General features: G+C 40.3%; 1 protein-coding gene across 8 annotated transcripts in view; it reads right to left on the bottom strand.

The window, feature by feature from the left end:
* Positions 1 to 12,192, bottom strand: part of INPP4A (inositol polyphosphate-4-phosphatase type I A) — a 105,647-nt gene that overhangs the window by 43,782 nt on the left and 49,673 nt on the right. For all 8 annotated transcript variants that reach the window (XM_056555935.1, XM_056555933.1, XM_056555934.1 and 5 more), the window contains exons 5-6: positions 4,796 to 4,914; positions 1,363 to 1,479 (exon numbers count right to left, since the gene is read on the bottom strand). In XM_056555935.1, the coding sequence (XP_056411910.1) occupies positions 1,363 to 1,479; positions 4,796 to 4,914 (236 nt within the window). The remainder of the gene's footprint in view (positions 1 to 1,362; positions 1,480 to 4,795; positions 4,915 to 12,192) is intronic.

Below are 12,192 nucleotides of genomic sequence, written 5' to 3' on the forward strand. Positions count from 1 at the left end.
GTTCAGGCAGCATGAAATCCCTTGATAGGTTCTCATCAAAAACCGAAACAATATCATGAGGTCAGAAGTAGAGAGTACTGATTTCACCATAAGGAATCCTTATATGAGTTCTTACAGTAGTCATAAAATGCTACAAACATAAAGCGTTTGGCCATTACATTAGCTATGAGGTATCATAAGAGAAATGTTTCTAAATAAATGCCTCAAATTTATAAATCCATATGCAGTGATTTGATACATTTGCTGAGATTTGGGCTTACTTATACATTTTATCATTCAGCGTTCAATTAAAGAAGCCTCACCTACAATAAGATATTGATAAGATGGTCCCATAAAAACATATTGGGAAAGGGACTTATGTAGTTATTAAAAGTAAATAATTAATGCAAATTGGGGTAATTGGGATGCGGGGGGGGGGGGGGGGGGGGCGCTACACAACAAGTTTAAATAAAGTTCAGGTGGACAATAAACAAGGTGAATAGTCTAAAATTATGTCAACCAAAACAATTGTTCTTGAGTGAATTTAATAAGGAATGACTGTTTTAGATACCAGATAACACACTGTCATAGTCTGAAAAGATATCAGGCATGTCTGAAACTTTCTAAGAACATAAGAACAGTCAGTGAAAGATCATTCATGGAGGAATTTTTTATCTAAGGACTAAAAGTATGGCTGTGTCTGCAAAATTTATATTTATCAGACAATCATTTCTTCAGCGGAGGTTCAACCATTAACCTACTTTTCTACTTATCTAATGTGTATGGTCGCCCTAAAGGGGTTGTCTGACAATAAAGCCTATTTTCAACTGTCTAATAAATGAACATATATTGGTTAATAAAGTTACTTCATTCCCTTCTGCTCTGTTGTCTAAATTAGCACAACATTCCGACTGGTATACATACAATAAACAGAATTCCTGTTTCTGTGGATTCAGCCTACTCTATCTCCCTCCCACAACGTGGAAAGGGGTAAAGTCAAGAAAGTGTAGTGGAAGGGAAATAGAGTTGGCTGAATTCCTGGCTAAGGTGTACACAGGAACCGGAAGATCATCACTGGATGTCCACTCTACAAAGTTGGGGCTAAAGAAGCAGACAGTTTGCATCAAAAGCAGATACAAAATATGAAGGGCCAAGGAGAAATAGCTTTATATGATAATATATATTAATTTATTAGACTTCTGAAAATAGGTTTTATTGTCTGACAACCCCTTTAAGGCTCTGATAAGTCCGATAATATATTAGGGAATAATACTGATATTTGCTGATATAAGCTGTGGTGTGCTGATAAACAATATCTTGACTGAATGTGCAAGTTGTTTCGGACCTTCCTTATTTTCTTTTCCTTTCATTTAAGACACTTACAGTTCCCTGAGATCTGTCCTTGACATCATACACAGACAGCTTAATCTGGGTCATCTGATTAATAAGAGAGTCCTGGAAGAAGGCAATGCTGCTAAGAAAGATAGGATTACTTGTTCCCTGTAAGACAAAGTAAATGCAAACAATGGGTTCATGTTACACTTCTGCAGGCAAAGAATCTATAGTGATTTATTGCAAACATATACTGGGATACTCTCAATGTTATCTGTAATATTGTATGGAATAAACTAAGCAAATGTTTACAAGGGTACAATAATGCCACAAATGTACACTACTTTTTAAGCACATAGTAGTTTATAGGACAAAAGAAGTGGTACAGTGCCAGTCAAGGAAAATTATTGAGCTTAATAATTTATAATTACTAGTACTATAGTAACACAGAATATAAAGTTATCTCACTGTACTTAGAGCAGCTGATCTTATGGGGGGCACTACTTACTGTTACACATTAGTGCCGTATAAAGAACAAACCTCCCAGGGATCCCTGTTTTCTACTATAAGAATAAAGAGCTGTACTTATGCTAGTAAGGTCAATCCAATGTAGCTAATGAAGCTATTCTTAAGAATCTTCATTCAAGGGGTTTATCCCTGTCCCTGCTTGATAGACAGTCATCTGGAAGCCGAGCCCTGACTGGAAGTATAGCAAGGACAGGGAGGGAATGAGGAGCCGTTATGATATGATATGCTTGAAAAAGGCAGTTTGTTGCCGAAACGTTGCACATGGATAGCAAATAAAGTCTCATTCCATCTACTAGCTTGAGTCCTCAGCTATTTGGTGCTGTATCCACTTTGGACTTTTGTATGGTATGAACAGAACTACAAGATGAATTGAAAAGGAATTGCAGAACAGCACTCACCCGGGATGAAGCAAGCAGGGGAATCTTTATTTCATGTTCTTGGACAGTAAATTAACGGGAGGGAAGAGGAGAAAGACATGAGCTTTGCGGAGCTCAATGGTCCGATGGTACTTTTTTGTGGCTGATCAGCTGGGTCACGCCCTATGTGGATCAGACGCAAGTGCTGTACTGCAATTTCCTTTCAACTCAACCTAAAAAGGTACCATGTATCTCTGTGCCCTAACATCTAACACTGTCAGCAGTTTAAAACATGAATTGCAGCTGAGAGGCTACCCTTAGGGGTATGCTTACATGAACATTATCTGCTGTGGATTTAACGTAGTGTGAATTTAGTCTAAGGGTCTATTTACACGTACAGTATTCTGCACATATTTGATGCACTTGAAGCTGCAAATTTTTTGTTGCCGATTTCAATGTAAACTAAATAACTGAACACAACATCAAATTTGCAGCTTCAAATCTTGTGCATTAAATATGTGCAGGCTACTGTGAATAGACTCTAAAGGAGTTTTTTGGGGGGGAGGAAAATGTAACTTATGGCTGGGGGTAGATTTAAAATAATAAACATGTTATACTTACCTCCTCTGGTCCCATACAGCTTCTATGCAAACGTTCTCAGTCCTCCGCTGGTCTCTGCTTCTTCTGGGTTCCTTTGACGAGGCAGGACACCGATGCCGCCAATTCCTGTGGGATCAGGACGTCATAGAATCCTGGAAGAAGCAAAGACCAGGGGAGGACCGAGAGCATCGGTGTGGCGGAGGTGAATATAGTGTGTTCATAGTTTTTACGTGGCGCATCTCCATACCACCCCTTGAAGGTTAGGGTGTCTAACCGCTGGGAGTTATAGTTTTGCAAAAAGTTAAGAGTGACAGATTAAACACTGCCTTACAATATAGCAGGAAAGCAGCTATAGGATATGGGAACAAAAACTGCCAAATAAACTCTCTAACAGTATTGTAACAAATATGTATAAGCATCAGGAAAGTTACATCTGAGGCATCAATCTGCAGCTAGAGCAGCAAACTGAGAAAGAATTTAGGGAAGCAGCAGATCCCTCCGGCTACTGAGAGTATATTAGTAAAGAGCACAGTTCAATTTCCTAAACTAGGCTACATACTGCTCCAGGGATCTCATTTGTTACGTTGTAACTCTCTGAAAGATGCAAACAACTCTTTAAAGAAAGAAAATGAATTGTCACAAGCAAAGGCCACCATAGTAGAGATTTCAAGCCTAGGCGCAATTCTCATTGTTTGTGAGACATCTGGCCTTTTATGGAGAGCTTAAAGGGAATCTATCAGCTGTATTTATTAAGAGCTGCAGACCCAAATGGGTAACTGTTAAAGTATAATGGCGAAACGTACCTTTCCTGAAGCATTTTTTTTTTTTAACCAATTGCAAAGGAGGTGGGGCCAAGCTGCTTAAGTGCATGCCTCCTCACCCATCGTCATCTCCCAGCCCCTCCTTGACTGACACAGAGCCCTGTACATCAGTCAAGAGAGGAGAATAGGCATCAGTGTATGATTGGAGGAGGTCTAAACGCTGCAGCAATCGAGTATGAGTATTGCCACCCTAATAAGATGGGAGCTTCGAGATTCTAGAGATTGTGGGGAGTCCCAGCAAGCAGATCCCAGAGCAACCATAAATTGTATCCCCTATCCTCTGAATAGGGGATAAGTGTTCATGTTGGCAAAATCCCTTTAAATTGCGTGCATATCAGATGACTGTTTTAAGGAAGTTGGTTTGGGAAGATAAACAAATTTGGGGAATCTATTAGGCCATGTAAGCCAGTTTTCCGGAGTACACAAGTCACAAATATACATGCGAGACACATTCTGTGCAAACATGTGCAACATTTTAGAAGTTTGCATGGTTCTCAAAAATGGGTGGAGGCTGGCAGTACAGGCATGCTCTCTTGTGGCCTGTCAAATTTACTTTATGTCACAAATTAGCATAAACTTTAGGTAAAATTTGCACAAGTCTTTGCTAATATAAATTTTAGTTTAGGGACACATACAGTCACAGATGAACCAAAGGTATCAGGAGCCACACAGTTCTTGTAAAATGATGGTCTTAGTAAATTCCCCCAACTAGTGTCAGTGCACTTGTAAACTCCTTATTTCTGCTACTTTCCAATAACCATTTACCGTATTTTTCGTCATATTAGACGCTCCGGCATATAAGACGCACCTAATTTATAGGATAAAAATCTAGAAAATAAAGATTCTGAACCAAATACAATGTAAAGTATAGGACAGTGATCTTCAACCTGCAGACCTTCAGATGTTGCAAAACTACAACACCCAGCATGCCCGGACAGTTGTTGGCTGACTGCCGCGATAGGTGTGTATTCGCCTTATAAGACGCACCAACTTCCCCCCCCCCCCCCCCAGTTTGGGGGAAGAAAAAGTGCGCCTTATACAGCGAAAAATACGGTATATACAGTCAGTTTTCTATCTTGCTTGTCTTGTTTATTGGGTTTATTGTACCCAACTTCACTGTAGGTTTGTGGTTTTAGTACAGGAAACCTTCTGTGGTATTTTAGACTAGGTCCTTCTCACCTCTATGATCTCTGTCTGTGCATGCTTTGTCCAGAAAGCCTGAGGAGGGGTTGTGACACTAACAGCCACAAAACTATTCGGCTTCCGTTCAAGTGATGGAGTAGTAAGCTCGCTGCATGCTGTAAGACAGACAAAAACTTACACAACACCTAATAATGCCAAAACTGGGAGTGAGACAAAAAAACAGAGAAATACATAATAGAAAGACTTGGCTCTAGAGGAATGCACTTTTATGTACCCTACTAAAATGTGCAATAAAAACACCAACAGAAGTACTAACAGTATTCTTCAGAAGAATTTTATTTATGAAATCCACCCCAGGTTATTAGACTATTCATGGAATAAAACTGTAAAATCAGGACACATAAATTGAAGGGACATACAAAGGCGTAAACTGCACATGTGCTACTGTGATATCTTTGTAATCATCATACTCCTATTGCTGCACTAAATGGTGCAAAGATGTATTATCTCTCTATATATATCACACAAATGACTCATATTAACAATGACTCAGGCTAACTTTTTTTATTATTATAAAAAAATTGAAAAAAAACCTGAGGGCACAGTCAAAATTAAGCAGACTTTATCAAAACAATATAACACAGTCCCATTCGTGTTCAGTAGCCGAAGCTGCTAAGTGTAGCTACTGCCGGGGTGCTAAGTTCCGAAAAAAGCAAAGATAAAAATCCAATATATAAAATAGAAAGAGGTGAACTTGCACTCACCGTCCATGTAGTTCATTCACGGGGCCTCGGTGCGGCAGGGAGACATTTAGATGAGAGCGCTCAGAGGCTAACAGACGTTTTCGCACACAGCTGTTAGCCTCTGAGCGCTCTCATGTAAATGTCTCCCTGCCGCACCGAGGCCCCGTGAATGAATGAACTACATGGACGGTGAGTGCAAGTTCACCTCTTTCTATTTTCTATTTTTATTATTAGTTCAAACCATGTGAACTTAAGAAATACATATAAGGGCATTCAGTACAACTGAAAAGCTGCAAAACTGGAGTGAACCACTATAAAAAACACCTTACTAGAGTATGGCGATCCCAAGTGTGCACCCCAACGAATACATTTCAGGGTGGAGTTTAGGGCCTTGTCATTTTATATACCCCACTGCAACAGTGAAACACATTTTATGGATATCAGTAAACGTAATCACCCTTACTGAGATGCGGTCTGCTCATCTTACAGAGAACGGCAGAGAATGAAAAGAAGGAGCTATGTGCATCAGCTATGATACCAGCACGTGTGGTTCTGATTTTGTCAGCCATTTTAAAGGGGTACTCTGGTCAAATCAACTGGTTCCAGAAAGTTAAACAGATTTGTAAATGACTTCAATTAAAAATCATAATCCTTCCAGTACTTATCAGCTGCTGTATACTACAGAGGTAGCTCTTTTCTGTCTGAGCACACTGCTCTCTGCTGACACCTATGCCTGTGCCAGGAACCGTACAGAGCAGGAGAGGTTTGCTATAAGGATTTGCTCCTGCTCTGTTCAGTTCTTAACATGCACAGATGAGTCAGCAGAGAGCAGTGTGGTCAGAAAGAAAAGAATGACTCAACACTTCCTCTGTAGTACACAGCAGCTAATAAGTACTGGGAGGATTCATATTTTTTAATAGATGTAATTTACAAATATGTTTAACTTTCTAGCACCTGTTGATTTAAAAAAATATATATATTTCCACCGGAGTACTCCTTTAAGTAAGGGAATGGCTATGCTCTAGCTCTAAGCGTTTACCCATTCCCTATGTCATTTTTGGTCTGTGAGGTTCACATGTAAGAGTAATTACTACATATTATTATAATATGTGCAATACTTTTACTGTGGGGCATGTAAAATGGTAGCAGAAGGTCCTAAACTCCCCCCCCCCCCCAATGAAGGGTTCAAAACAGGCACGACGGGGTGCACACTTGGTATCTTGGTACTCTGGTATTTTGTATAGTGTCTTACTTCAGTTGCTGCTTCTCTGTTGCACTGAATGCATTATTGTTATACGGTCTTTCTCCATTCTTTTGTCCCCGCACATTTCATACAGCCATGACCGTAAATGTTGGCACCCCTGAAATGTTTCTAGAAAATTAAGTATTTCTCACAGAAAAGGATTGCAGTAACACATGTTTTGCTATACACATGTTTATTCCCTTTGTGTGTATTGGAACTAAACCAAAAAAGGGAGGAAAAAAAGCAAGTCGGACATAATGTCACACCAAACTCAAAAAATGGTCTGGACAAAATTATTGGCACCCTTTCAAAATTGTGGAAAAAAGGAGATTTTTTTTATGCTTACCGTAAAATACCTTTCTCGAAGGATCCATTGGGGGACACAGACAAAATGATGAACTAACGCTCCAGTTGTCTGTGCAGCCCAAGTCTGTGACCCCAGGGCAGCTGCTGTGAGGAGAACTCCGTTCTAGTGGAGAAATGCCGGCCAATAGCAAAAGAGGGGCGGGCCAGGAGCAAGGGCACTACTGATTGGCCCCTGCCTCTCACAAACGCGCGCACAGCGCTGATTGGAGGCTAATTTGCGCCTCTTAGAAGCCCCGACAACAGAGGGGGTGGAGCTATAGTGCCCTCAGCTTCTGACAAGAAGGTCAATAATGGCGCCCACGCCTGCTCCTCTCCCCGAGCGCAGGTGTCATTCGCATATGCGCTTGCGGGGAAGCGAGCGAGCGAGACGCTGCCGGCAGCCGACTGCTGCTGAAAGCGAAAGTAAACCGGCACTTCATGCGCCCGCATAGTAAAACACCGCGGCTGTCAGCCGCTTAAAGAAACACACACACCACACACACATATCGTTCATGAAAAGTATGAATAAAGCTGTGCCCCAGTCCAAAAATGCTCCTGCTCACCCCAGCAATAAATATAGAAAAAAACCCTGTCCAGGGCAGCCCATGAGAAAAAGTGGGCAAAAAGTGAGGGTCTCCAGAGGTTGCAAGGCTGTTACCTAAGGGAGAAAGGGAATATACTCACCTCAGTCAGAAGAACTTACCCAATGAAGTCTTCTAGGAGGTCTTCAGTCAGCTTTCTGTCACCTGCATCACGCCGAGCTACCATGTGTGAGCGAGTCGAGCAGGGAAATAGGGGGACCCGGACCCATGAGGTACAACCCCAGGCGCTGACCGTTGGCGAGAGGGGGTTAACAGCGCATATACGCAATGTCTGTGCCACCTCAATCGCAATTGGGAGACAGTGAGCTGCAGTAACTGAATCCCCACCTGAAAACATGAAAGAAAAAGGAATAAAAAACTAACACATTCCCTAACTAGGAAAATAATAAAACATAAGACCTGGTCTGGAGAGAATGTCCAGACCATGTCCACCTCCTTAAGACACTAAGCTAACACTGATTACCTCAGGTGTCTGGAGGCGGGTATACCCTGCTGGGAGGAGCAGACTTCTCTTGTTGCCAAAGTGTCGAACCTCCTAGTGACAGCAGCATACACCCATGGTCTGTGTCCCCCAATTGAGCCGATAGATAAATAAGATTGTTTCAAGAATGTGAAGCTCCTTTAAACTCACCTGGGGCAAGTAACAGGTGTGGGCAATATAAAAATCACAGCTGAAAGCAGATAAAAAGGAGTGAAGTTCACTTAGTCTTTGCATAGTGTGTCTGTGTGTGCCACACTAAGCATGGACAACAGAAAGAGGAGAAGAGAACTGTCTGAGGAATTGAGAACCAAAATTGTGGAAAAATATAAACAATCTCAAGGATACAAGTCCATCTCCAGAGATCTAGATTTGCCTTTGTCCACAGTGCGCAACATTATCAAGAAGTTTGCAACCCATGGCACTGTAGCTAATCTCCCTGGGAGTGGACGGAAGAGAAAAATTTATGAAAGGTGTCAACGCAGGATTGTCCTGATGGTGGATACCAGAACAACAGGAAAGCGCTCCGTAGTGTGATAACGTGATGGCAAGATATGAATAAAACCAGAAAAACTGGTGCTCACCAACGGTGGTTGTACTGCACCAACTACGTCAATGGTAACCGCGTGTGAAATATAGACAGACGGGAACCTTCAGACGCTCCTGAGACAATATACAGCAATCAAACCTACACCTCCAGGGGGGATCCCAGGATCAAGCAAGGCGCATGGATCTCTTCAAATGTATGAAAGATTAATACCCATAATGCAATGGGTTTCGCAGAAAACCGCTTCATCAGGCATATTGGGTACAGGGAGGGTCAGAGGTTTATACAACACCATTAACCCTCACAAAGATAAACACAAAAAAAAAAAATATATATAATATATACATATTAAAAAATTATAAACATATATCAAAACAAAAATCTACCATATATTAACACGCAAAGGTGTGAGAACCGCCAAATGTTACCGTGCATTTTCAATGGTCTCATTCAGACCGCTCGGAAAAAGCATATCAAGCGTAAATATCCAGAAAGACTCTCTAATAATCAATTTTTGAAATCTATTATGTACATGAGAAGGAATCATTTCAATAACAACAAGATTTAGGATATCAAAATTGCCATAGTGTTTCTGTGATAAATGACGAGACGCTATGTAGCGGTTCTTAACATTCGATCTATGCTTATTCATGCGGGACCGCTCCGTCTGAACGGTGCTGCCCACATATTGGAGACCGCATGAGCAGGAAAGGAGGTAAATTGGATACATACGGTCACAATTACTAAAAGTATTAAAAAAATATGTTTTGTAGAAATATAAGAAATAAAAGAGTGTTTTACACACCCAATCATGGAGCAACATTTACACTTGATTTTATTACAAGGAAAAGTACCTTTTTTTAACTACAGTACTGGAATCTATAGTGTTGGTGGATCTATCATATTTTAAACTACTAGGAGCAACTAAATTTAGCAGGTTCATAGACCTGCGGAAGGTGGCACCCGGTTGTGCTGGGAGATGATCACCTAATATACGGTCACCTTTTAAAATGGACCAATATTTTCTCAGAATCCGCTTCACATCATTAGTTGCACAATTAAAATTGGTAATAAAATGATATGCATATTTATTAGGGTGACCTAGTTTATTAATATTTTGGGGCGAAGAATGTGGTTTGGGGATACAAGGTCAGATTGCTTGTTTGTTCTTCACTTTATTAAATGCCTGGGATAATATTGATTTGGGGTAGCCCTTTTCTAAAAAAAAAAAAACGGTCACATATGATAAAGGGATTGTTTGGAAAAATCCTCAAATAAAGTGCAATTTTTACAAATCCGAAGATATTGCCCATAAGGCACATTGCGGATCAATTTCGGATAGTGTGAACTATTATATCCAAGTAGACTATTAATATCCACTGGCTTGAAAAAGGTTTGAGTACAATCTTTCCCTGCAGAAACCCTTCTGATCAATAGATCCAAGAATTCCATCTCAGTGGGAGAACAATGTAAAGTGAATTTCAGACCCCACTAATTTTTATTAAGTTGTTCTACAAAATCATGGGCTTGTAATAATGATTCTGTCCAAATAATAAACAGATCGTCAATATATCGCCTGTAAAACTGACTATAAATGGGAGACTGTGCAATGTGAAGGGACTCTAAACGCCCCATAACCAAATTAGCATAGCGAATCGAGTCCCCATCGCACAGCCTCTAATTTGTCTGTAAATATCATTCAAAGAAAAAATATTATGTTCCAAAATGAAAAGTAGAGCTAATGATGTGAAACGGATTCTGAGAAAATATTGGTCCATTTTAAAAGGTGACCGTATATTAGGTGATCATCTCCCAGCCAACCGGGTGTCACATTCCGCAGGTCTATGAACCTGCTAAATTGAGTTGCCCCTAGCAGATTAAAATATGATACCGGTAGATCCACCAACACTATAGATTCTAGTAATGTAGTTAAAAAAGGTACTTTTCCTTGTAATAAATTCCAATGTAAATGTTGCTCCATGATTGGGTGTGTAAAGCACTCTTATTTCTTACATTTCTACAAAACGTATTTTATGAATACTTTTAGTAATTGTGACAGTATGTATGCAATTTACCTCCTTTCCTGCTCATGCGGTCTCCAATATGTAGGCCGCACCGTTCAGGCATAGATCGAATTTTAACAACTGACACATGCTACATAGCGTGTCTCGTCATTTATCACAGAAACACTATGGCAATTTTGATATCCTAAATCTTATTATTATTGAAACAATTCCTTCTTATGTACATAATAGATTTCAAAAATTGAATAAAGGAGTATTCCAGAAAAAAACTTTTTATATACATCAACTGGCTCCAGAAAGTTAAACAGATTTGTAAATTACTTCTATCAAAAAATCTTAATCCTTTAAGTAATTATGAGCTTCTGAAGTTAATGTTGTTCTTTTCTGTCTAATTCCTCTCTGATGACACCTGTCTCGGTAAACGCCCAGTTTAGAAGAGGTTTGCTATGGGGATTTGCTTCTAAACTGGGTGTTTCCCGAACAGGTGTCATCAGAGAGGAATTAGATAGAAAAGAAAAACCTTAACTTCAGAAGCTCATAAGTACTGAAAGGATTGAGATTTTTTTTTTTTAAATTCGTTTTATTGAAAAGTAAATAACTGTAGACCACAGGCCCATTAAAGTGAACATAAAGCATATCCACAGTACATAGAAAAGGGTCATGAGACCATACATCAATTTACAGAATGTAAGCGACAGGATACTCCAGGTTACATCACATGGTAAACGTCGAAGTCATAAAACACTACCCAACTGAGGTAGGGAAACTGAAAACAAAATAGAACAAGAAGGCGAACATTCGCCAAAATTAGCAATCGTATACCATCCCGCGAGGAGCACCAATACTATCACTAGTTAGTGGTACCATCAAATAACCCATGATAAATAATCCCGAAAGGCACCCACGCATCCAAAGAGGTAGAAAAAGAATCGACAAACGTACACAGAAAGAGAAACGAAGGTTAGTAGAGACCACAGATAGCAAGCATAGCATCAATGTATCTTACACTGTCCCAGAGGGGGTCACAGAATACGAGCATTGAGTCAAGGGAGAGGAACACCAACCACCCCACACAGAATAAAATTTACCCGGGCACTTCCTATTTTTGTACACTATGTGTGAGAAAGGCAATGTAGCATTTACCATAGCCTTCCATTGAGTCAGGGTAGGAGAGCCGGGGTCCATCCATTTAAGAGCAATAGCCTTCCTGGCCAAGAACAGAGTTTCCCGCAAAAACGTACGTACGTGATGTGTCCATATCTCTTCATCTAAGATACCAAAAAGGCAGATCAAAGGATCAAGAGATAGGGAAGGTTGAGCCAGAGTAGCTAAAAAAGTGAGCACTGCATGCCAGAAAGCTGCGATATATGGGCAAGCCCAAATCAAATGCCAAAAGTCTGCCCTGGCAGCGCTACAACGATGACAAGCATCGGAGTCTGAACGACCCATTC

Source organism: Hyla sarda, chromosome 2, assembly GCF_029499605.1.
Source record: "Hyla sarda isolate aHylSar1 chromosome 2, aHylSar1.hap1, whole genome shotgun sequence".
NCBI classification, from domain to species: Eukaryota; Metazoa; Chordata; class Amphibia; order Anura; family Hylidae; genus Hyla; species Hyla sarda.